The sequence below is a fragment of the Pinus tabuliformis genome, chromosome 9 (assembly GCF_031772625.1).
Source record: "Pinus tabuliformis cultivar Carrire ecotype Pingquan chromosome 9, CPIR1, whole genome shotgun sequence".
Classification (NCBI taxonomy): Eukaryota; Viridiplantae; Streptophyta; class Pinopsida; order Pinales; family Pinaceae; genus Pinus; species Pinus tabuliformis.
In genome coordinates this window covers 410,706,880-410,730,317 of record NC_142307.1, presented here as the reverse complement: position 1 = coordinate 410,730,317, position 23,438 = coordinate 410,706,880, and the positions used below count along the sequence as shown (strand labels likewise).

At 38.9% G+C, this 23,438-nt stretch overlaps 1 protein-coding gene across 1 annotated transcript in view; it reads left to right on the top strand.

The window, feature by feature from the left end:
* The first annotated feature begins 273 nt into the window (after positions 1-273).
* The window catches only part of LOC149148902 (diacylglycerol O-acyltransferase 2D-like), a 217,563-nt gene continuing 194,398 nt past the window's right edge, over positions 274-23,438 (top strand). The window contains exons 1-2 of the mRNA XM_089440235.1: positions 274-1,237; positions 1,340-1,414. Of these exons, the coding sequence (XP_089296361.1) occupies positions 1,044-1,237; positions 1,340-1,414 (269 nt within the window). The 5' untranslated portion in view covers positions 274-1,043. The remainder of the gene's footprint in view (positions 1,238-1,339; positions 1,415-23,438) is intronic.

Here is a 23,438-nt window from a genome sequence, read left to right as displayed (position 1 = left end):
ATATTTATTTATTTTAATATAATAATAAAATATGCAAATATAATTAAAATAATAAATATATATACATAAAGGTTATATAGTCGATTTGTGATGTGATCAAGTCGGAAGCAGCGCAGCTCATATTTTGTAGATATTTTTCTAGCGAAGCACGGCGTGTTGTCCTTGCTTAGTCCATGAATGTCAAAATCGATTTCTGTCAGCTTGCACCTTTGAAAAAGCATTATAGTGAGAATTCACAGAAACCCAGTTTGATCTTTGATACATCTATTCTTAGAGAATATCCGTTTAACTATTCCTGGAAAATGCGTGTCCCACAAAAAGAAAGAAACAATAATGAAACGAAGAAGACTAAGAATTCCAGTGTGGAACCAAAATCCTAATGAGGAGATACTTGCGAAGTGACAGAAATTGCAATGAGTAAAACAATAATGAAACGAAGAACACTAAGAATTCCAGTGTGGAACCAAAATCCTAATGAGGAGATACTTGCAAAGTGACAGAAATTGGAATGAGTAAAATTTTATGAGGAGTTGGTCCAATCCCTGATCTATGATGCAAATGTCTCCATGGCAGAACAGAGGCATTTCTAAGACACACTTCACCTGGAATTTTGGGGAAACCGACTCTTATGGTTTTGATAATTACACAGGTTTTTGGTTTTATAACATTGGGGTGGCTTCAAAAGCCCTAAACCTGTCGGTGGTTTTGGGAATATTGAATATATTTTTTTATTAATCGCTGGCAATTATTTATTGGGCACAGTGTGTTTGGAAGATGCTGGTCAAATCTGGCTGGCCATTATATATTGGGTTCATTGTGTTTGGAAGCAATTGGCCAAATCTCACTGAGGTCAAAGTGTATTTGTACATGTTCCTTGTGCGTGTGATGGTCGGTCGATGCATTAAAAGGATTTTGGCAAAGGGTGTCTTCTATTCAAAATCCATCTTGCTGCCTTCTCCCGAGCAGCACATCTCCTCATTATGTACTTTCTTTCCTAACAAATTTTCATTGCTCTGTTCTGTCTGTTACCAATCACTTTTGAGATGGAGAAGGACGATCTGCAGAGTAATGCAAATTCTAACTTGGATGACATGCAACCAACAATAATTTCTCGCACATCGGAATCCAGCTGGCTGCAATGTGCATTGGCTTTGTGGATGGTTGCAGGATCTATTCATCTAAATTTCCTGTTAGTTATTCTGGCGCTCATCTTGCTTCCCAGCGTCTGGGCTTTCTTGTATGTATATCCATCTTCAACCTTACTGAATCATATGGATGCATTCCTTTGATATCAATGCAGATTTTAGCTAACCTGAACAGATTTTCCAATGTTTTTCAGAGTTTTCGGATTGTTACTCACTCTTATTCTAATCCCAGTAGAACAGAACAGCAAATGGGGTCAGCGGTTGGCCAAGTATGTTTCTTCTGACTTTCTTCATCCAAAGTGTGCGGAGTTGGTTACAGAGTGATAGATAGTTTTATCTGAAAAATATGTTCAAATGGGAGAGCGTTTTTTTGGATTCTGTTTTCATGGATTGGAGAGTGTTGAGGGGATCTGGCAGCAGATTCAAGGCGAGATATGCTTTTCTACTAGATTTTATATTGTTTGACACTGCTTCTTTCATTTACTGCATGCCCACATCTTTCATTTGAAAATCTGAATACGAGTCTGAATTGTAGGGATAGTGCAACACACTTGGACATGAGCCAAAGAAAAGGAACTCCGGGAATGGTTATATAGAGAATGCAGAGACCAATGAATTAGAAAACTGAAAAAAATGAAATATGCAGCCAGGATTTTTTATTTTTTTCTTTTTCGGTGAAAAATTTTGAGGCACTTTTTTTCATTTTTAAAATAGACATTTTAGGCACTATCATTTTCTTTCATTCCAAAAGTGATACCCAGTATAAAGCGTGTGATACCTTAATTTCAAGTACCTGTTTGCAGAGATTAAGAGAACCACTTGTGGAGTCAAAGACAAAGATCTCACGTCTGATTAATAACATCCTGAAAACTCTGTTCATATAAATACAAAGTTAACTCTAAAACATAGATTCAATTTAACTTTAAATCTATTAAAAAACAATAACAGGTATAAATATATCATAATTATAACTTTCTAATTAAAACTCCCTAACTTAAAACAAACATCCCCACTAATTGCTCCACTCATCAATCAGCCCTCTAACTTAAAACAAATATCCCGATTTCCCACTAATTGCTCCACTCCCCACTAATTGCTCCACTGATCACTTCATCAATCAGGACTAGTTGCTCCATCAATCACTCTGATTGATTTCATTCTATTTGGACTTTGAATAAAGAAATAATGAGTTAATGACTATAGGTTGCTTGGAAAGCACGTTAGGTGGTCTATTATACTTTGTTTTCTTCTAATGGTGTCAGAGTCTAAATATCAGAATTTTTCGAAGTCATAAATTTTGATTTTGATTTTTTTTGTTTTGTTTTGGGGTTAATTAACTCTTTCTTCGCTGCAATTCTCCTTGGCATTTGACTGATCCAAGGGTGCGTCGATACCTCGTTTCCCTCTTTTTAGGGCATAAGCTTGCACATAACGCCACTGTTGCTCGAATGTCTGTGTTAAATTTTTGCATTTCTACATCATTCTGCAAAGTTCTCTGCAGTTGCGTTAAGAGTAAGTTTGTGACTCACGGCACGGCGACTAAGTACTGCTACTGTGTGGATACTCTAAGTAACTGCAAACCTCTGCCAATCAGATGTGTGTCACCACTGACACAACTTGTCGTATGGCCCGCACTTTGCTTTTTGTGCCCGACGTGCCCTTATTGCGTCTTATCCTCCGTTTTCTATTTTTGTTTCACATCTGCATAATTCTCCTTTTCCATTGTGTCCTGACTCCTCGTAATTCTAATCGCTATTGCAACCTTTTGGCACAGCAGTCCAAACCCTCAAAATTTCAGATCTTTTTTTGGAAATTATCTTTTCATCTACTTGCGTGACGATTACTCTTTGTACAAAATATACAGCAGCACCGCCTCACTTTGTGTGATAGATCTGTACGTGGCGGACAAGATCTAGGCTTTGAAATTTCATAGTATGTGCGGTTTAGCACAGTCCCTCCTAGTGGTTTAACAGTCAGGTTGGAGTTCTATTCTTCACTGCGGTAATCAAATCGCAGTTTTCTATGTGACTTTTTGGAAGTCTTTTCGGTCAAAATTCGGCAGCAATTTATTGGAATCCCAAGTTTGATCGCGAATCGCAAGTTTGATAGCTAGTTTCTGCACAATCAAAGCGTTGCAGGGGTTTTTCAGGGTGCTGAATCCAAATATGCAGTTAAAAAACCATTTTAACTGCAACAAATCAAGATTTAACCTCAATTTTTTCCGCCGGATTCCATCACCTGAATCTCCAAAAAATCACATTATAGACAACTCCAATCAAATCGTCCCAAATATACACGACTTACCTTGTGTATTAATCTCTCCTTAAGGAGAAATCGTTTCTATTACCTTAGTCCACACACCATATAAAATGTGGTGGCCTGAATTAAGGTGTAAAGTTCGTCCTGAATAGAGGTGTAGAGTTCATCTGGGTTATATGGTCGTTCCCTGTTTGTCCAATAAGATGCTCTTGCTCGTGCTTACAGTCCTTTCGGGTCATGGTCCAGCATGTTCATTCAGCCCCTTCTTACCACTATTCTCTTGTTTAAGCGTTTGAATGAATTCTTCGATTTACGAGGGGCTCCCCCTATGACACATGGCAGTGTAATTGGTCAACGTGTTTTTCCCGATCAAGTCAGATCAATCTGGGTTGGCCATACCAATTGTTCTAAATTCCTAATGATCCAATAACCAAATAGTTGAGGGGGGTAAGCCAGATTTGGGTGATCCTAAGAGGTGCTTTGAAGGCTCAAGGCCTCGAGTCAACTCTACTGGTCCAAACGTTATTGCGGCAATCGTAAATATTTTTTAGTCTTGGCCCCATTTTTTGTAAAAATGGTTAAGTATGAAAGTTGGAAACTAGACTGGATTTATGGGCTTCGATGATGTTGTGTTACGCTGACATATTTCTTAGTCCAAACGTCGAAAAATGATTATTTATTGATGACATGTCATGGAATCATGTGACACTGATGATGTGGAATGGTTGACGTGTTACTATGTGACATCGCTGTACCACATTTCTATTATGACTACATTTTGGAAAATCCGTGGCCATTCTACACTTAATCGTTGATTTGGTGGAATTTTGGCCACTCCGTCAAATGATAACTGCTCTTGTATCTAGGTTGCCCTCAAAATGTGTAATAATCTCAAGTGAACATCCTCTTCAAAAGTGTGATAGACATCGAATTTCTATTATGACTACATTTTGGAAAATCCGTGGCCATTCTACACTTAATCGTTGATTTGGTGGAATTTTGGCCACTCTGTCAAATGATAACTGCTCTTGTATCTAGGTTGCCCTCAACATGGGTAATAATCTCAAGTGAACATCCTCTTCAAAAGTGTGATAGACATGGTCAAGATACAATAGATTCCCTTATCTAGTAAAGTTGATCTCATCAAAATAATATAAGATATCCTCAAAATGCTTCACAAGATCCTCACTTGTGGATCCAAACAAGGAGGGTCATATGTGTGAGCTAAACGCCTCCCAAGGTGGGTTGCTCTTCTAAATCATCCAAGGTCCTATTCAAAAGATGACAAATGAGTGGAAAGTAGGCACGTGTGGTCCTCAAATGCAACAACCCTAGTCAAATGGTCCAAGAGAGCAAGTCAACCCCTCAAAATGAGTGGTGATGTGGCACATGAGGTATCCAATAGTGTGTATGACTATGTCACAATTCACAATTCATGTCTCACAATGCCTTGGGTAGATCACAACACTCTAGGCAGTGTACACTATTGAAATGTGTAGCTTGGGAGGTACTCCCACAACCCCTGGGGTGCTTGGTTTGTGAGGAATTGACACACAAAATGTGGTTTGTGGGCAATGTACCCAAGCAGTGGGTTTTGTACCCAAAGTCATGGTGAAAGACCGAAGGAGATATTGATGGTTTATTCATTGGATGCATGTGGGGCACCTTTGATGGACTAAGGGGTACCCAGGGCTTCAATGGTGAGGGGCACCTCTCTGCAAATGCACTCATCGGAACTGGAATCTTTCCTTTGGCTTCACTGTCCCTGCCCCTCTCTCACTGCTTCGATTTCTCTGACTCTCTCTCCGACAACTGACTGCTGCTACTCAGGAAATCATTCTGCTCATTAAATTGAACTGCTCAAGTGATTTCTCCAAGCCTTGTCGACTTCTTCTTATAATCCTCTGTTGAGATCTCAACAACCAAGATTAGATCTTAATCGATGGCTAGGATTAACTTGAAGTCGATCTGTGTGAGTTTCTAGAACATTCACCCCTTGACTTAATTAATAATGATTAATTAGTCATATTCCCTAGTTTAGACTTATGAAATATTTAAAAACTGACTAACAATCTAATTAAGTCATTTCTAGGAGGAATTTCCAGAAATGATTTGTAGGTTTTGGAGATCTCATGCATTCTAGCCTCTCCATAAAATTTCAAGGCGAGAACACATCCGATGCTACAAAAACTAACAAGAAATACAATACAAAGATATCCCATGGCATCAAATGTCCTCAAGGTGGTTCATGCTGAGACCCTACTTACTTTCAGGCAGATCCATGGGTTGTTTTTTTGATGTTCCCTGTCCAATTATAAATATTGTAGGACTTTGATCCATCCCAACACTGATTTGTATATGGCCATGCGATTTACAAAATCCTTTCCGTTTTTTTCTTTTCTTCTTGATAGACTCTGATGTTGATGTTGATGCAATCAAAGTAGACCTTTCTGTCCGATCCTGAAAATGCTCAGATGGAAAATTTGAAGTATCCAAGACTTTTGTGACCTGTCTTTTTCCATTTTGCATCTACTCTGACATGGGTGATGGATCAATCTCATAAGTATTAACCTGATTCCCCTTAGTTTCCTTTCTATCCAGGTCACCTTCATTTAGCCATTTTGTAATGGAATAAATGACCTCCTCATAATAAGATGAAGCTTGCTTTAGTGGATGGGACGCTTATGATATGTTTCCTTGTTCTTTTCCCATTTGTCATTTGACCTAAGATGAAATTTTTGTACCTGTAATCTCTCCATTTCCTCCAACCTATTCTAAAAAGTGATCTGATTAGCCTTCATAACACTTAATTCCTTGGCATGATTTGTTTTCATGGTGTTTGTTATCCTCCAAAATGTCCCAGGCTGAAAGGAATCAATGGAGGTAACCACAGACCAAGCTTTCAGTTTGGTAGCTAGCCCTACCAAACCAGAGAGGGCTCTCTCTATGAGATCACAACCAAAGAATTGACTGGAATATAAAAGGATTTTAGGCTATATATGCTAGGCTCTGGTAGGATTTGAAAATTTAAGGTTTTGATGCTGGAAAAGGGATGAAAACCAGGTAACTAGGTCAAAGGATCAAAAGGGTAACAACAACAAAGATATAAAGGAGCAAGGTAGCAATAGTTTTGTGATGGCTTAGGGTTTGTCAGTGTAGTGTAATGTTTAGAAGAAACAAGAGGTCTTAATGAGCATGTACATCATGAATTCATTAAGCAAGAAAGAAATTAACACATAATGATATTCCCATCAAAACAGAGCTTTATGCAAAGAATTCTTCTTATAAACTTTAAGGAAAACCACTGAAGAACTGATGAATGGAAAGAGAAGATGAATATCTTTCATATAAAACTATAATAGAGAAAATACAACATCACAAACTCACTGCACATGAATTCCTAGATAATAGCTGCAACTGCTCCTTTGATTTCCTGAAAATGCTCAAGCACAAAGCTACAACAGTTTTCTCCTTACATGACCAACCCCTCTCTTTGATTGAGAAAATGATACATATAGACCAAAATAAATAGTTTCCCCACCCTCAGGGGTCGAATCCATGAGTGGTGGAACAGTTCCCAAGAATATCTCAACCAACAACTGAGACTGAGAAGGTTGAATACAAACTCTTCATTTAGACTTTGATTTGAGTTTTTCCTCATTAATGAGGCCTAAGTTAACATAAAAACAACTTACTAAGCTAATTTACCCATAATTACATCATCTAGACATCGAAATAGTAAAATTACATCATTAAGTCGAAATCTGCTGAAGAAATGCTGAAGAAAAGCTCTCACAGAGATATGCGTAGCACCATCAGGGATATGCGTAGCGCCTTCAGACATATGCGTAGTGCCTGGCTTGCAGGAGGATTTTGGAGGCCTTCCTGTGCTCCAAATTCAGAGCTTGATAGCTCATTGGAAAGCTATGGATCTCTAGTTTTCATTTGACTCTTAAAGAAAGTGATTTGGACAATCCAGCAGGGAGAAAAATTGATTTTCCTAGGACTACTTCGATATGCGCAGCGCCTGCTTCAAAACAGTGGCAGAAAGTGACTTTTTGACCCCTTTTTTGACATTTTCTCTCAATCTGTCTATTGACAAGTCTGCAAAAGTGCATAGTTGAGATGCTTAGGCCATTATCTATCCAATGGTGGTGATTTTTTGGTAAAAGGAGCCCCAAGGAAACAGTGTAGCACCTAGGCGCTGCGTTTATAGTTGTTTCTAAGTTTCAAAACAGGGTAAAAGTCACCAAAAATTTTGAGTTTTCTGCAAAAATAGGGCTCAAAGATGAAGCGATATCTCTCTAACCATAAGGATTTTTGGAAAACTGAGAGAGGTTTTTGTTCTTTGGTATGTTAGGAAGAAAAACCTCCTCCAGTTTTCAAAAATAGTTTCTCATTTGTTCAGAATTGAAGTTTGAAGTTGGTCACTTAAAATTGGAAAAGCGCAGTGCCATCAGGGATATGCGCAGTGCCTAGCTTTGAGAGGAATTTTGAGGGCCTTCCCCTGCTCCAAATTTAGCTCTTGATAGCTCATTGGAAAGCTGTGGATGTCTAGTTATCATTTGACTCATCAAGCAAGTCATTTGGACACCCCATGACAGATAAAAATGCATTTTCCCAAGACTACTCCCAGAAGTGGAGCAACTCTCCTGTAGCAATTATATTTTGGGAATTTCTCCCAGATAATAACACCTGTGTATAAACCGAAGGAGATTTTTGTTCCTTGGTCTATGATTGACAAAAAAACTTTTTCACTTTTGTAAAATTCATCTCCATTTGGTCAGAAACATACTTTGAAGCAAAACTATCCCTATGTGCAGCAAATGATTTGTCTCTTGGAATGGTTTCTTGAGAAATGGTGAAGACATTATCTCTTGTGTTGAAGTTGGCTCATATCTACTAATCTGACCTCCTTTGTTCTTCTTTTGTTAAGATGATTCAGACTCCATGGAAAAACCTAGCTCTATGGGAGACAAACTAGGGTTTTAGTTGTAGGTAAAAACAGGGGATTTGGGACAGTCTTGTAGATGTAGGGGAATGAAGGGGTTAAGGGCTGTATAAATTCTTGGGGAAATTTTGGGGGGTAGGGATAGGTGTTAGGGAGTGTAGGGAAATGTAATTCCTAGGAATGAGTGAGGGGAAGTGGTAGGAAAGTGCAAAACACAATCCTAGCCTAGAAATTTGCAAAAACACAACATTGAGCTAGGGTTTAGGTAAAATGAGGGGAAATGAAGGGAATGGTTATGGGAAATGGTGGGAGGGGTATATAAGGTATGTGTGGGGGTTATGGAACATAAAAACTAGGATGTTTCTCACTGCAATGAAGCAAAAGCATTTGGAGACCAAAAGCACAGGGGAACCCTAGGAGAGGGATTTTTACTGAGTCCTTCAAAATGAAGGATGCATAAGAGGTGCCAGATGTTTACTTACTTGCCAAGGAGATGCTTAAACCTGTGAATGCTGAAATGAAACCCTTTTGATGCTTTGAATGGTCCTTTGTAGCTTGAAAGTTGATTTTTGCTTTGGTAGTGGCATGACATCATATGTCCTTTTGAGAAATGATGAGACAAGGTAGTGTATTGCAACATTGTCTTATCTGAAATAAAATATTACCTTTACCTTTATTTTGCTTTCCCTAAGCTGCTAACTTCCTTTACCCACTGACTCACACGATGGACATGTTTTTGTTTCGACATATGGTATCATGATGACACATGGAGTGAAACCCTAGACCATGACCTAAAATGAGGAATTTAACCATTTCATGACCCAAGACACTTAAATGAAGATATGATACCTCGAAGAAGACAATGACCATGATGAGTGATGAAGACCATGAGTAAGTGAAGGGAGCAGCAGTGACCTAGACACAATAGCCGTTGACCAAATTTTATTTTGAAACCTAATGAAATGATAAAATTTGACCTCGAGACCCTAACAAACCTTGTAAGAGCATATTTGATCACTGGTGACTGACATGACTGGCAGACACTAACATTGGCTCCAACTGGGGATGGAAGCTCCTTGGAGGTGTCAAGAACACTGTAGACCAGGTAGCCTTATTCATTGGGCATGGAGTCAAAATGCAAAGACCAAACTCAAAACTGAAAACTGACTGACTAACTGACTTTACTATAAAAAACACATTGACTGAACTTACTTATGGCAGCAGACCATTGAGATCTTAGGGCCTTCACCTCGGGCTTCAAATCCTGATGATAACCGCCCACCTGCTGAAGATGTATATACAATCATGTGTAATGATCCCTCCAGTGTAACCAATCCAGCAAATGGCTACTTATTTGAATTATGCTCGTACTTTCCTTGAGCAGGCAGAAGAAAAAAGAAAGTGGCAACTCAACTTTTCCACTGGATCCAATACATGTATTGACAAACTTGGCAAATTCTTCCTCTACTGATGACTGCAATAAACTCACCAGAGGATCATGAAAAGCATGCAACATAAGATCTTCTGGATGATTAAAAGTAGTAAAACAAACCTTATTCCACAATGTTGGTTTGTCTAAATGTTGAAACTGATTCCCATCAAATGGAATGAGAGCAAACTGTTTTTCATTATCATGATCCACAATAGATAAGGGCTTTGAATTTCCTTGAATTTCATCAAATACATCAGCAAGATCATATGCAACAAGGATGTCTTCTTCATTAACTAGATCACATAGAAGTTGGCAAGGTCGCTACAACTCATCATTAGAATCATGAAATAAGACTTGGCTTTCATGATTCAAATCTGATTGATCTTTAATCATGGAAGAAAATATTGTATGTTGGAGATGTTCTTGCAGAACATAAGACTGCTGCAAATCAACAAATGGTTCTTCAATGATATGCTCAATTACCTTTACCTGATGATTGGCAAGAGGACTTTGTTCGACAACCATAGTGCTAATGTGTACACCCATAGGATCTAAAATAACCTGTTCCTTTTCATTATTCTCCTCTTCTTGATTATTTTCAGGCTGCTGAATTTCTTCCTTAACCTCTAGCTTATTAGTGTGTTGTGTTGCTGCCAGAATTGTTTCCTGTGGGGAATCTGTATGGGCATCTAGACAATATTCATCATCTGTTTCTTCATCAATCAAAGAGGAGGCTACTGTGTGCTGAGTATGATCTCGTGTATCAAAGTGATTAGCTTCTTTAGATTGCTGTTGGGAAGAAAATTCATAAAGGGCCTCTATGATCTCATAATCTAGACATTCTTCATCACCAAAAGTCTCTTCAAGGTATTGAATGAAGTTTTCACAGGATTCACAACAATCTTCGAACAACAAAAATGAATGATGAGATTTTCCATAAAAATCAAAGAATGTTGTGTGGAAATCTTTAAGAGAGTATAAGCTACCTGGGTTTAACCCTTCATACCATGATCTTGCTTTTCCTTCTAGGGTAGCCATAAACATTTTCATCAAACAATCCTCATGAAACCTAATCCTGAGCTTATGTATATGCCAATGAAATTTGATTAGATGCAAAATAGCCTCATCCTCGTTTCCATCTATGAATTTGGGAAAATTAGTTTGCCAATCTATGCAAGGAATTCGATTCGGAAAACTAGGAATATGAGCTCGATTCATAGGAGCATACCTTCGAGCAGTTGAATCCATCTTGAAAACAGTTAAGTCACCAAGAAGTTCTTCAAACTACCGGTTTTTGAACAATGGAGTCGCCATGAAAATTCTAAACCTTTGGATTCTTCGACACTGGAGTCGCTAGGTGAAAGATGCACAACCTTTCTTGTGTATGATCACTGTTCACCATTAGCAATCAGATCTGATCCTTGTCGTTCTTTCCCAGGGAAGATATGATCTTTCGTTTCCCGGCAACGGCGCCAAAATGTTATCCTCCACAATGTCCTAGGCTGAGAGGAATCGACGGAGGTAACCACAGACCAAGCTTTCAGTTTGGTAGCTAGCCCTACCAAACCAGAGAGGGCTCTCTCTATGAGATCACAACCAAAGAATTGATTGGAATATAAAAGGATTTTAGGCTAGATATGCTAGGCTCAAGTAGGTTTTGAAAATTTAAGGTTTTGATGCTGGACAAGGGATGAAAACCAGGTAACTAGGTCAAAGGATCAAAAGGGTAACAACAACAAAGATATAAAGGAGCAAGGTAGCAATAGTTTTGTGATGGCTTAGGGTTTGTCAGTGTAGTGTAGTGTTTAGAAGAAACAAGAGGTCTTAATGAGCATGTACATCATGAATTCATTAAGTAAGAGAGAAATTAACACATAGTGATATTCCCATCAAAACATAGCTTTATGCAAAGAATTTTGCTTATAAACTTTAAAGAAAACCACTGAAGAACTGATGAATGGAAAGGGAAGATGAATATCTTTCATATAAAACTATAACAGAGAAAATACAACATCACAAACTCACTGCACATGAATTCCTAGATAATCTCTGCAACTGTGCCTTTGATTTCCTGAAAATGCTCAAGCACAAAACTATAAGAGTTTTCTCCTCAGATGTCCAACCCCTCTCTTTGACTGAGAAAATGATACATACAGACCAAAATAAACAGTTTCCCCACCCTCAGGGGTCGAATCTATGAGTGGTGGAGTAGTTCCAAAGAATATCTCAACCAACAACTGAGACTGAGAAGGTTGAATACAAACTCTTCATCTAGACTTTGATTTGAGTTTTTCCTCATTAATGAGGCCTAAGTTAACATAAAAACAACTTAATAAGCTAATTTACCCATAATTACATCATCTAGACATCAAAATAGTAAAATTACATCATTAATTCGAAATCTGCTAAAGAAAAGCTGAAGAAAAGCTCTCACAGAGATATGCGCAGCGTCATCAGGGATATGCGTAGCGCCTTCAAACATATGCATAGCGCCTTCAGACATATGCGTAATGCTTGGCTTGCAGGAGGATTTTGGAGGCCTTCCCGTGCTCCAAATTCAGAGCTTGATATCTCATTGGAAAGCTATTGATCTCTAGTTGTCATTCGACTCTTAAAGAAAGTGATTTGGACACTCCAGAAGGGAGAAAAAATGATTTTCTTAGGACTACTCCGATATGCGGAGCGCCTGCTTCAAAACAATGGCAAAAAGTGATTTTTTGACCCCTTTTTTGACATTTTCTTTCAATCTGTCTGTTGACAAGTCTGCAAAAGTGCATAGTTGAGATGCTTAGGCCATTATCTATCCAATGGTGGTGATTTTTTGGCAAATGGAGCCCTGAGGAAAAAGCGCAACACCTAGGCGTTGCGCTTATAGTTCTTTATGAGTTTCAAAACAGGGTAAAAGTCACCAAAAATTCTGTGTTTTCTGCAAAAATAGGGGATGAAGCGATATCTCTCTAACGATAAGGCTTTTTGGAAAACTGAGAGATATTTTTGTTCTTTGGTATGTTAGGAAGAAAAACCTCCGCCAGTTTTGAAAAATAGTTTCTCATTTGTTCAGAATTGAAGTTTGAAGTGGGTCACTTAAAATTGGAAAAGCGCAGCGCCATCAGGGATATGCACAACGCCTAGATTTGAGAGGACTTTTGAGGGCCTTCCCCTGCTCCAAATTCAGCTCTTGATAGCTCATTGGAAAGCTATGGATGTCTAGTTATCATTTGACTCGTCAAGCAAGTCATTTGGACACCCTACAACAGATAAAAATGCATTTTCCCAAGACTACTCCAAGAAGTGGAGCAACTCTCCTATAGCAATTATATTTTGGGAATTTCTCCTAGATAATAACACCTGTGTATAAACTAAAGGAGGCTTTTGTTCCTTGGTCTATGATTGACAGAAACCTCTTTCACTTTTGTGAAATTTATCTCCATTTGGTCAGAAACATACTTTGAAGCAAAATTGTCCCTATGTGCAGCAAATGATTTGTCTCTTGGAATGATTTCTTGAGAAATGGTGAAGACATTATCTCTTGTGTTGAAGTTGGCTCATATCTACTGATCTGACCTCCTTTGTGCTTCTTTTATTAAGATGACCCAGACTCCATGGCAAAACCTAGCTCTATGGGAGAGAAATTAGTGTTTTAGTTGTAGGGAAAAACAAAGGATTTGGGATAGTCTTGTAGATGGAGGGGAATGAAGGGGTTAAGGGCTGTATAAATTCTTTGGGAAATTTTGAGGGGTAGGGATAGGTGTTAGGGAGTGTAGGGAAATGTAATTCCTAGGAATGAGTGAGGGGAAGGGGTAGGAAAGTGCAAAACACAGTCCTAGCTTAGAAATTCGCAAAAACACAGCATTGAGCTAGTGTTTAGGTAAAATTAGGGGAAATGAAGGGAATGGGTATGGGAAATGGTTGGGAGGGGTATATAAGGTATGTGTGGGGGTTATGGAACATAAAAATTAGGATTTTTCTCACTACAATGAAGCAAAAGCATTTGGAGACCAAAAGCACAGCGAAACCCTAGGAGAGGGATTTTTACTAAGTTCTTCAAAATGAAGGATGCATAGGAGGTGCCAGATGTTTACTTGCTTGCCAAGGAGATGCTTAAACCTGTGAATGCTGAAATGAAAACCCTTTTGATGCTTTGGAATCTGGATGGTCCTTTGTAGCTTGAAAGTTGATTTTTGCTTTGGTAGTGGCATGACATCATATGTCCCTTTGAGAAATAATGAGACGAGGTAGTGTACTGCAACATTGTCTTATCTGAAATAAAACATTACCTTTACCTTTATTTTGCTTTCCCTAAGTTGCTAACTTCCTTTACCCACTGAATCACATGATGGACATGTTTTTGTTTTGACATATGGTATCATGATGACACATGGAGTGAAACCCTAGACCATGACCTAAAATGAGGAATTTAGCCATTTCATGACCCAAGACACTTAAATGAAGATATGATACCTCGAAGAAGACAATGACCATGACAAGTGATGAAGACCATGAGTAAGTGAAGGGAGCAGCAGTGACCTAGACACAACAGTCAGTGACCAAATTTTATTTTGAAACCTAACGAAATGATAAAATTTGACCTCGAGACCCTAACAAACCTTGTAAGAGCATATTTGATCACTGGTGATTGACATGACTGGCAGACACTAACAGTGTTGATTAACTGTACTTGTTTTTCTTCCATGGCAACCTGTTTTGAAGAGCAACCATTTGATTAGAATGATTAACCTCCATGGTACTCATTTCCTTTGCATGATCTGCTATTAATCTTGTTTGATTGAGTTCCATGTTCTTAATTACTTGAGCGTGGTCTGCGTCTATTGTAATCAAATGATTTTGAATAGAGGTCATTTGATTAGAATGATTGACTTCTATGGCCTTAATGAGTTGAGCTTGGTTGAGTTGCATATCCTCAATCATTTGAGTCAACTCCTTGATGAGATCCTTATCATTTTCATTTGCTTGAGCTTTCACTTTGATCTTTCTTTTGTCTCCATATTTTTCTTCAAAGGCATCAATGATTGATTCTAGAGAATCAAAACTGTTAGCAGGTAAGTCTATGAACCAATCCAAAGCATCGCCGTCTAATGAAAAGATGAAAAGTTTTATTTTAACGTCCTCATGGTTAATATCATGGCACCATTTACTCACACAAAGGCGGAAATTTGTAAGGTGAGTTTCAGTACTAATGACATTGTTACCTAGAAAACTAGGCAACTCTTCCATAGCCTCAATGGCTTCATCTAGAATAAAATTCGAATAGCCTGGAATGTTAGTAAAATCACAAGGGGCGAACAAATAACTCATGCTGTCATGCTCACTTGACCCTAAAAGAGCAAATGGATACCGGAGAGGCTCCTGTCCAAGATTAGCAAGAAGTCTATGAGAAAAAGGCTTCAAGCAAATATCTTTGCAGAAAATGAAATGATTAGAGTTGCCACTTGAACAAGAATCTAACTCTAAAATCCAACATGCAAAAACTAAAAGTTAGTCATATTCCAGGTACAAGAGGACTTGTCCTCGGCAACGGTGCCAAATATGTTGCTGCTGCCTAGCACACACACCTAAGTTAGTGAGAAAAGCCCTTAACCCCACAAGGTGTGGTTGGTGGCAATACTAAGAGATGGGGATGCCACCTATTCCCAACTTTCTCCTTTTAAGCTCTCTCCTAGGTAAGCCAAGGGGGTGGCCCCTAATGAAAAGTTAGATAAAAAGACGTGAGGTTTCTAGAAGATGTTATGGTCAAGTGGATTACTTTGAGATTATGAGAAAGTTTATACAAGTAAGATAAGCATTACAATATATGAATGAAAGATATTCTCAATAACCATCAACACATAATTCAAAGATGAACATGTAAAACCAGTGCCTTCAAGATTGCTTCAAAATAAATAACACTTGCTGAAAAATAAAATATTTCAAAATGAAACACCAAGTAATCCTGCAAAACAAATGAATGTTAGAAGAGATGATATCAATTTGCAAGATATAAAATTGCTCTTAAAGAAATGCTTTTAAGCCAAAATACAATCATTCATGATTCTAAAAGCATGTAAAGTAGCAATGTAAAATAACTTGTAATATGAGATGAAATAAACTAAAGCTTTACTTGCAAAATGAAAGATATGGTACTTGCCCAAAGGAAATAATTCAATAGATGTTCATCATAACAAGTACATGATATAAATTGCAAGTAAAATACTTTGAAAGTAAAGTGAGTTAAAATGATATGCACCTAGCTAAGGTTAGATGCAATTATCTTGGTAAGTTTTAGACTAAATGTCTATTCTAAGTGAGAGATTTTCTTCTCAAACTCTTGCCAAAGGGTAAAAATTAGGGTGACTGTAAGGAAGAGGGGCTGAGGACTCATTAGTAGTCGTTAACAGTACCCTTCCCCTTAGGCTTACGAGCTATGTGTGTCTTCGTTTCTACAAAGGGACAAGCCACCTTTATAACTGCAGGTTCACACACCTTTACCTTGCTTTGTACCAGTTGGAAGAATTCTCCAAGAAAATCTTTTGCCCTATGATGTCTATCAACCAAGCTTTTGCTTAGAGGTAAATTGAATTAGAGATGCAAGCTATGCTAATATGCCTAAATGGAGTGCATGTAAGTTCTCCCAAAGAAATATTAGTTTGCAATGCTTCAAAATAAGGAAAGTGTACTCAACATAAATTGCAAATATAACCTCAGTTGGAGAAATAAATGGAAATTAGCTTACAAGTGTTGCATGTGTAATTGGTTGCAAGTGAGTTAAAATGATGCAAGTAAGTTGCTTGAAAATAAAACCTGTTTCAAGTAGACAATGATGATATAATGCTTCAATCCTCAAGATAACAATGTAGCGTAGAAATGAAGCATGTACTCAAGTGATCATGAAACAATTTGCCAAGCTAAAAAGAGAGAAATTAATAAACTAGATTAAAGCTTGCTAGAAACGTAAAGTGCTTGCATGTAAAGAATAAATTTCTCAAAGTAAATTGTTAACTTGTTGCTCCAAGCAATATGAAATAGAAGATGCAATGCATAAGTGAAATTGTAGCAAACTTAACTGAAAAATAAAAATGTGATGATGAGGTTGTGTAAATTACCAATTAAGCATGCAAAACAAAATGAAAATTAAGAAAATATAAAAGTTAATCCACCCACATATTTCTCTCCCTAAATGGAGAGAAGGGATGCCATGGGTAAAACCCAAGCTCCCGCAAGAAAATTATATTTTTTATTAACTTCTTACAATGAGTGGAAGGTCCCTTAGTGGGCTGCCCAAAAGATAGAAGAGAAAATTACAAGATAGGAAAATATAGAAACTAAAGTATCATTCCAAAAAGTGGCAACCACAATGGCCAATGGACAACTCTTGAAATCTGAAAATTACAAGGACCAAAAGGTTCATGGCCAAGCCAATTTGCTGCTGTCCAAAATTTCCCATGGCCTCTTTGAAGTTGAAGCTTAAGTGCTCTTGGGGTCTTACAAGAAATAGTTAGTGTTTCAAGCTTTAGCTTCCTGAATTCTGTCAATAAAAAAGAGTGAACACAATAAATAAATTTGATTTTTCTCTGCAAAATAGACCCTCAAAATTAGTGGAAACTAGAGAGGAATGTTAGCAAATAATGTCTACAAATATTTTACAAAATTAGATCAAGGAATCAGAGCAAGACTCCTCTCCTTGCCTAATCCTCAACATGCTCTTCAATAGCAAAATAAAATTGATATTAGCACAAGAATTTGAGATAAATGATTTAAATGTAATGAACTTTGAAATATAAGCTAAGGCCAAATCCCCGCAAACACAAAATTGTAAGATCAGGCTTTGGAAGACAATAAATGCGGGTTCTCTAATGAGCTTTCTCAAGAGTGAGATGATTCCTCAAAGAATTTACCCTCACACTTGAGGTTTGATCCAAATATGTTTCTACACAACTTCAAATACACATTAGATCCACATGGGGTAAGAGAAATACGATGATAAATAATCTTAGAGGTTTATTGGAAAATCAATTAAAACATTCCCTATCTAGCGCAAATTCTCAAAACCAAATACCAATGTAAGGTAGCTTTGTTAGAAATGTTGAGAATTCAATAGAGGAGTAAGTATGTTAATTCTCTTAACTTGATAACTGTTTGTGTTACCTTTTTCCTTATTAGCTTTGTTCCTTATTATTACAGTGTGAGATACATCAAACAACTACCAAAACAATAAGAACAATGACAGTATATAGGTTGTAAGCTAGGGCCAAAACCCCTCCTCTTGAGGGGAAAACCCTTAAATATCTTCTCTTCTTATAGATTCTTCAATTGACGAATACCATGACCTAATGACTTAGAAAAATACCCTCCAAGATCAACTCACCTCTTGCTGCAATGACTTCGACTTCTCACTGCTGCAACTGCTGCTCCTCCTCCTAGACACTTCAATCTCCCTCTAATAGCCTTCTCTTCCCTTTGCTTGCCTTTCCTTTAGACTTAGGGTTAATGAGACGCCCTAAGTGACCTTCGCTTGTCTTTCCTTCAAGATCGAACTAGAGATAGGTCCAGTGCAGAAACCCTAACTTCGACTTTCACAAGAGAGATAGATCTAACCCAAGCACTTTGACTTCTTCGACTTCCTCTTCTTCGTACCCTCTTTTTCGACTTCTCTTCCTCTTCTTCACATAAAATGAGTTGAGTGAGTGTGTCTAATGGAAGACGAGTTCCTCTCTATATATAGGCTCTTCCAAGGGTAGACGTGGCTCTTCATGTAGGCAGACTTGAGAGCTCTTTATGCCGACTTGATCTTGGAGGTATTTCGACACTTTAAAGACAAAATAATTTTTTCTTTACAAGATACAATGTGTCCATAGGGTCTTCGATATATGATAATGACTCTTTAACCTACGACAAACCTTAGAAGCACTCAATGGGTGCTTGACTTATAAAATAAAAGAACTTGAGCATGAAAACCATGATCCAATAATAATTTCTTTTCATTCTATTTGTTACAAGAATACGTTTCATACTTATGAAGATTGAACCTAGTTACACATTCTTCAACACTCCCTCTTAATTAGGGAGGTATTTATAAGAGGTACATGTTCATTCTCAATCTGAAGAGATCTCATAAAAAGAGTCGGATTGGTAACCCATCTGTCTAGCATCATATCAATCAGCCTTGTTACATAGCAAGGCTTTGACTAACAACTCTATCCACATGATCAGAGCACAATGCTGGCGAGACCAATGATTCATAGTGTTATCACCCCAAGAAACTCTCCTAGGTTGTAGCTCGGAGATGTTCGGGAACATTACAAACTCAACTTAATGTTGGAAATGGATGAATGGAAGGAATGATGCTTGTTCAAGCTAGATAACCACTTCTACTACGCTTGACTCCAGACATGCATCAACACCCCCAGACTACAAGGCTTTAGACCACCAATTACTCACAGTTCAGAGATTGGGTGAAGATGGAGAATACTGACCACACCAGCAGATGCACAAGACCTTGTGATGGTCGGCTGCAACCAGTAAAGAGGTCTGCAAATCTAATTCCCTAGTGCACAGACAGGATGACAGCTCTCTGTCACTAAGTGAAAAGAAACCTGAACAACACACTCACTGATACATACAAGATTCTAACACAAAGGTAGGATGACAGCTCCTCTAATGCTAAACATCAAGAGTTCAAGAAAATTGCATAATAGGCACAACCTAGAACAGAGCAGAACAGAAATGGAAAGTGAGCAATTAACAACAAAAGAAGCTTGTATTAGCCATAGTTTTCAAAACCGTTTTAAAAAACCGGTTACCGGTCTAACCGGCCGGTTAGCAAGGCCGCCGGTCTAAACCGGCCAAAAAACCCGGTTGGAAAGGCCCTTTCACCCATTTTTTGCCCTAACCGGTGAAAAACCGGCCGGTTTGTATCAAACCGGCCGGTTCTGTCCTAAACCGGCCGGTTTTAGGCATGCCCACCAAAACTTGCAAAAAGTGTATTCCTGATTGTGGTTTAGGGGTTTTGGGGGGAAACTAAGGGTGTTTCAACCCTAACAATGTTGGCAATTAATGGTAATGTTAAATTCTTAAAGTAAAAGTGACATTTCCTTTAATTTTTATTTTCATCCTTTTACTTAAATTTTTAACATTACCATGAAATGATTCAGGATGTTTGAGAGTGGTTTCGACCTCATTGGATTTCATATGGAGAAACTAGAATTTTAGATTTCACTCAAAATTCAGCAGACTTAATGGTTTTCAGGATTTCATGGTTTGGGGGTAAACAATAAATGCAATTAGAGCTCCAAATGATGAGCAAAACTCCTGATCTAGATCCCATTGTGTTGGACGATATTGATCCAATATCAAAATGGGTGGAGGAGACTGAAGAACCTGTGTTTGAGGTTGATTTTGATATCGACATGGCTTTAGCAGGGGTTGAAGCAGATTATGTGGTGGCATCAGAACTAGGATCAGTAGCGGCATCAAGGAAAGGCAAAGAACCAATGGAAGGCACTAGTCATGCAGGTCGACAAACTTGTGCTTCCATTAGGTCCACTTCTATTGTCATTGGTGGCATTGATACTGAGGTTGCAGATCAGGCTGAGGCATCTTCAGACTCTGAACCAGATGATGTCTATGTAGCTCCTGATGATGATCCTGTGTCTAGTAGTGGTTATGAACTTGACGATTGATCATGTGTACACTGTAGGCTTGTAGTAGGCCATTGGCCTCATAGCTTACAACATTGTTTTTAGACTTTATAGGCCATTTAGAGCCTCATTTCTTATGTATTTTGCTATTTTGTCGATGATATGTATTGCACTCGGTGCCATTTTGATATATTCACCTTTACATGGTATATAAATGAGCAAACTTTGCATATTTTGTCTCTATTGGCCTGGAATCATGGTTTTACATCTTAAAAATAGTTTTGTTTCATTAAAAATTAATTATTTAATGTATTTTTAAAACCGGTTCGTTTAGACCAAACCAGTCCCGGTTAGACCGGTTCCGGTCGGTAAACCGGTTCATTAGGTGGACCGGTCCGGTCACCGGTTCCGGTTTTAAAAACATTGGTATTAGCTGAAAATGAAGACGAGACGCTGCAAGTATCAAAGTAGTTACAGTCTCCAGAAGTCGAACTTTACATCAAAACAACAACCATCAACCCTAATTACATCTGTTTTCTGGGTATATATAGAGTTCATTACAAAGGCACTCGGTCGTTCTAGGTATGGAGGGGTCATAATTGACCACCAACCGCTTTAACTGCCTGACGGAGTCTCTGGTGCAATCTGCCTGCTTCAGTGAACAAATCCGGTCTTCTCAGGTGCTCTGCTGTACTTCTCGAGCAGGTGGAGTGTCGTATGGGTGAAATTCCATAACTGCTAAATGCATTTAACTGCTCGAGGCTTTTCCTTTTCCTTCTCGACCATCCTTCCTGTTAAATGCGGTTGTTGAGGGGCTACTGCGCCGAGTAATGGATGCTGGCCATCTTTGTCCTTTCGGGAGCATGGAATGGTTATGGACGTGGATAGTTGGGACGGATGGAGGAAGGAGATAGGCTGTTAGATTGGGCGGATCGACGGCGGGGAGTGCTTGGCGAGGAGTACCGGGAGGTATGGAAGTGAAGTGGGCGAAGGCCGTTGGATCTCGGGCGGGCAGATCCAACGGTCGCCGGGCAGCGAAGGTGCACGGAGGTTACCAAGCGGGAAGGCGGTTTCGGCGGCCGGCGGTATTGCTCGCACCGCTGTTGGAGGTTAGGCGGTAATTGTACAACGACGTGTGATACCACTCGGAGGGCGACGAGTGGCAGCAGAGGGGTGGGAAAACCGCTATTCATCGCGCGTTATTGCACGGTTATGTTACGACAGCGGGGGAAGCGGATGCCGTCGGATCGCGGCAGATGCGATCGGACGGTGGATATTTAATTGCGCAGGTTGGTTCGATTGATGTGACGGGAGGGCCATTGGATCATGGTGTCGGGGATCAACGACTAAGATTAAAAGGCGGTGAAGGGTTATGGAGGTGCGGGGTCACGTGGATATGGTGCCATGGGATTTTAAACTTAGCGCTTGGGGCTTAAAGAAACAGGGGTTTATGCTGGGTATGAAGGGAAAAACGGAGGCAGCAGGGGGTGAAAGGGAGTAAGCGGGGTGAAGGAGAATGAGAAGGATGACTGATGTGAGTCCTCTTTGAGCATGAACAACACGGCCAGGCCTGTATTTTACCCTTGAAATGTCAAAGAATGTAGCAGAGCTAACACATAGACACCATAATCATTGTCTCACAAGGTACATACTCCACTCGGGTGTTCATAGAGTATGACCTTCCTTTGGACTATTCTTATCTTGGATAGCTAGTCCTCAAAGAATATCGGTCCATGACTACTCTTGTCTTGAATGCCCTACCACATTCTCAAAGAGTATCGAATGCCAGATGGTTACCCAATCCTCCATTCTTTCTTCCCAAGTGAAGACAAGAATGTAGTGTCTATCTCTCCCTCTCAATTAGGGAGGATACATCAACCAAACCAAGCTTGTCCCTCAAATATACAAGCTTCTTGTTTGGAAGTGACTTTGTCAATATGTCAACTACCTGCTCATCAGTGGAGATGTATTGTAGCTTCAACACACCATTTTGTACTAGCTCTCGGATATAGTGATACTTGTTTATATGCTTTGTCTTTCCATGAAACACTAGATCTTCAGACAAATGTATACAACTGGTGTTATCACAACGTATCACTGTAGGGTTCATCGGTCCTTCAAACAGATCGGATAGCAGCTTCCTCAACCATACTGCTTCTCTGCTTACTTCACAAGCTGCAACATATTCAACTTCAGCACTACTCAAAGCAACTGAGTCTTGCTTTCTGCTCATCCATGAGACCATGGAGGATCCCAAACTAAAACATCCTCCCGTAGTGCTCCTTCCATCTTGCTCACTGCCTCCCCAATCAAAATCTATATATCCAATTAATTGGACATCATTCCTTCTATCATACTTTAGATAGTAATGGATGGTTCCTTGTAGATATCTCATAATATGTTTTGCTGCTACCCAATGATCATGCTTCGGCTCCACTTGGAATTGACTGAGAACATTGACTGCAAAACATACGTCTTCACGAGTATTCACCAAGTACATCAATGAGCCAATGAGTTGCCTATATTTGGAAGGATCCATAGGGCTAGATTCAGAACTCCTTAGTCTCTTCAAGTTTGTGATCATTGGAGTAGTCATAGGTTTGTATTCCATCATGTCAAACCTTTCAGTATCTCGAGCAGGTACTTTCCTTGACCTAAATAAACTTCAATAGGTCCTTGCCAAACTTCTAGTACCAAATAGTAATGCATCAGCCCAAGATCTTTCATGTCAAATTCTGTTGCTAATTGCTTCTTACATTTTTCAATTTGACCTTCTACACCTGTCAAGAGAAGATCATCTACATACAGAAGAATGATTACACGTTCACCATCTACAACCTTAATGTAAAGGCTTGAATCAACAATGCTTTTTGTGAAGCCTATCCTTTGAAGGTATGCATCCATCCTAGCATACCATGCCCTTGGTGCTTGCTTGAGGCCATATAATGCTTTCTTTAGTCTGCAAACATATGCCTTTCTATCTTTAACTTCGAATCCCAATGGTTGCTCTATGTAGA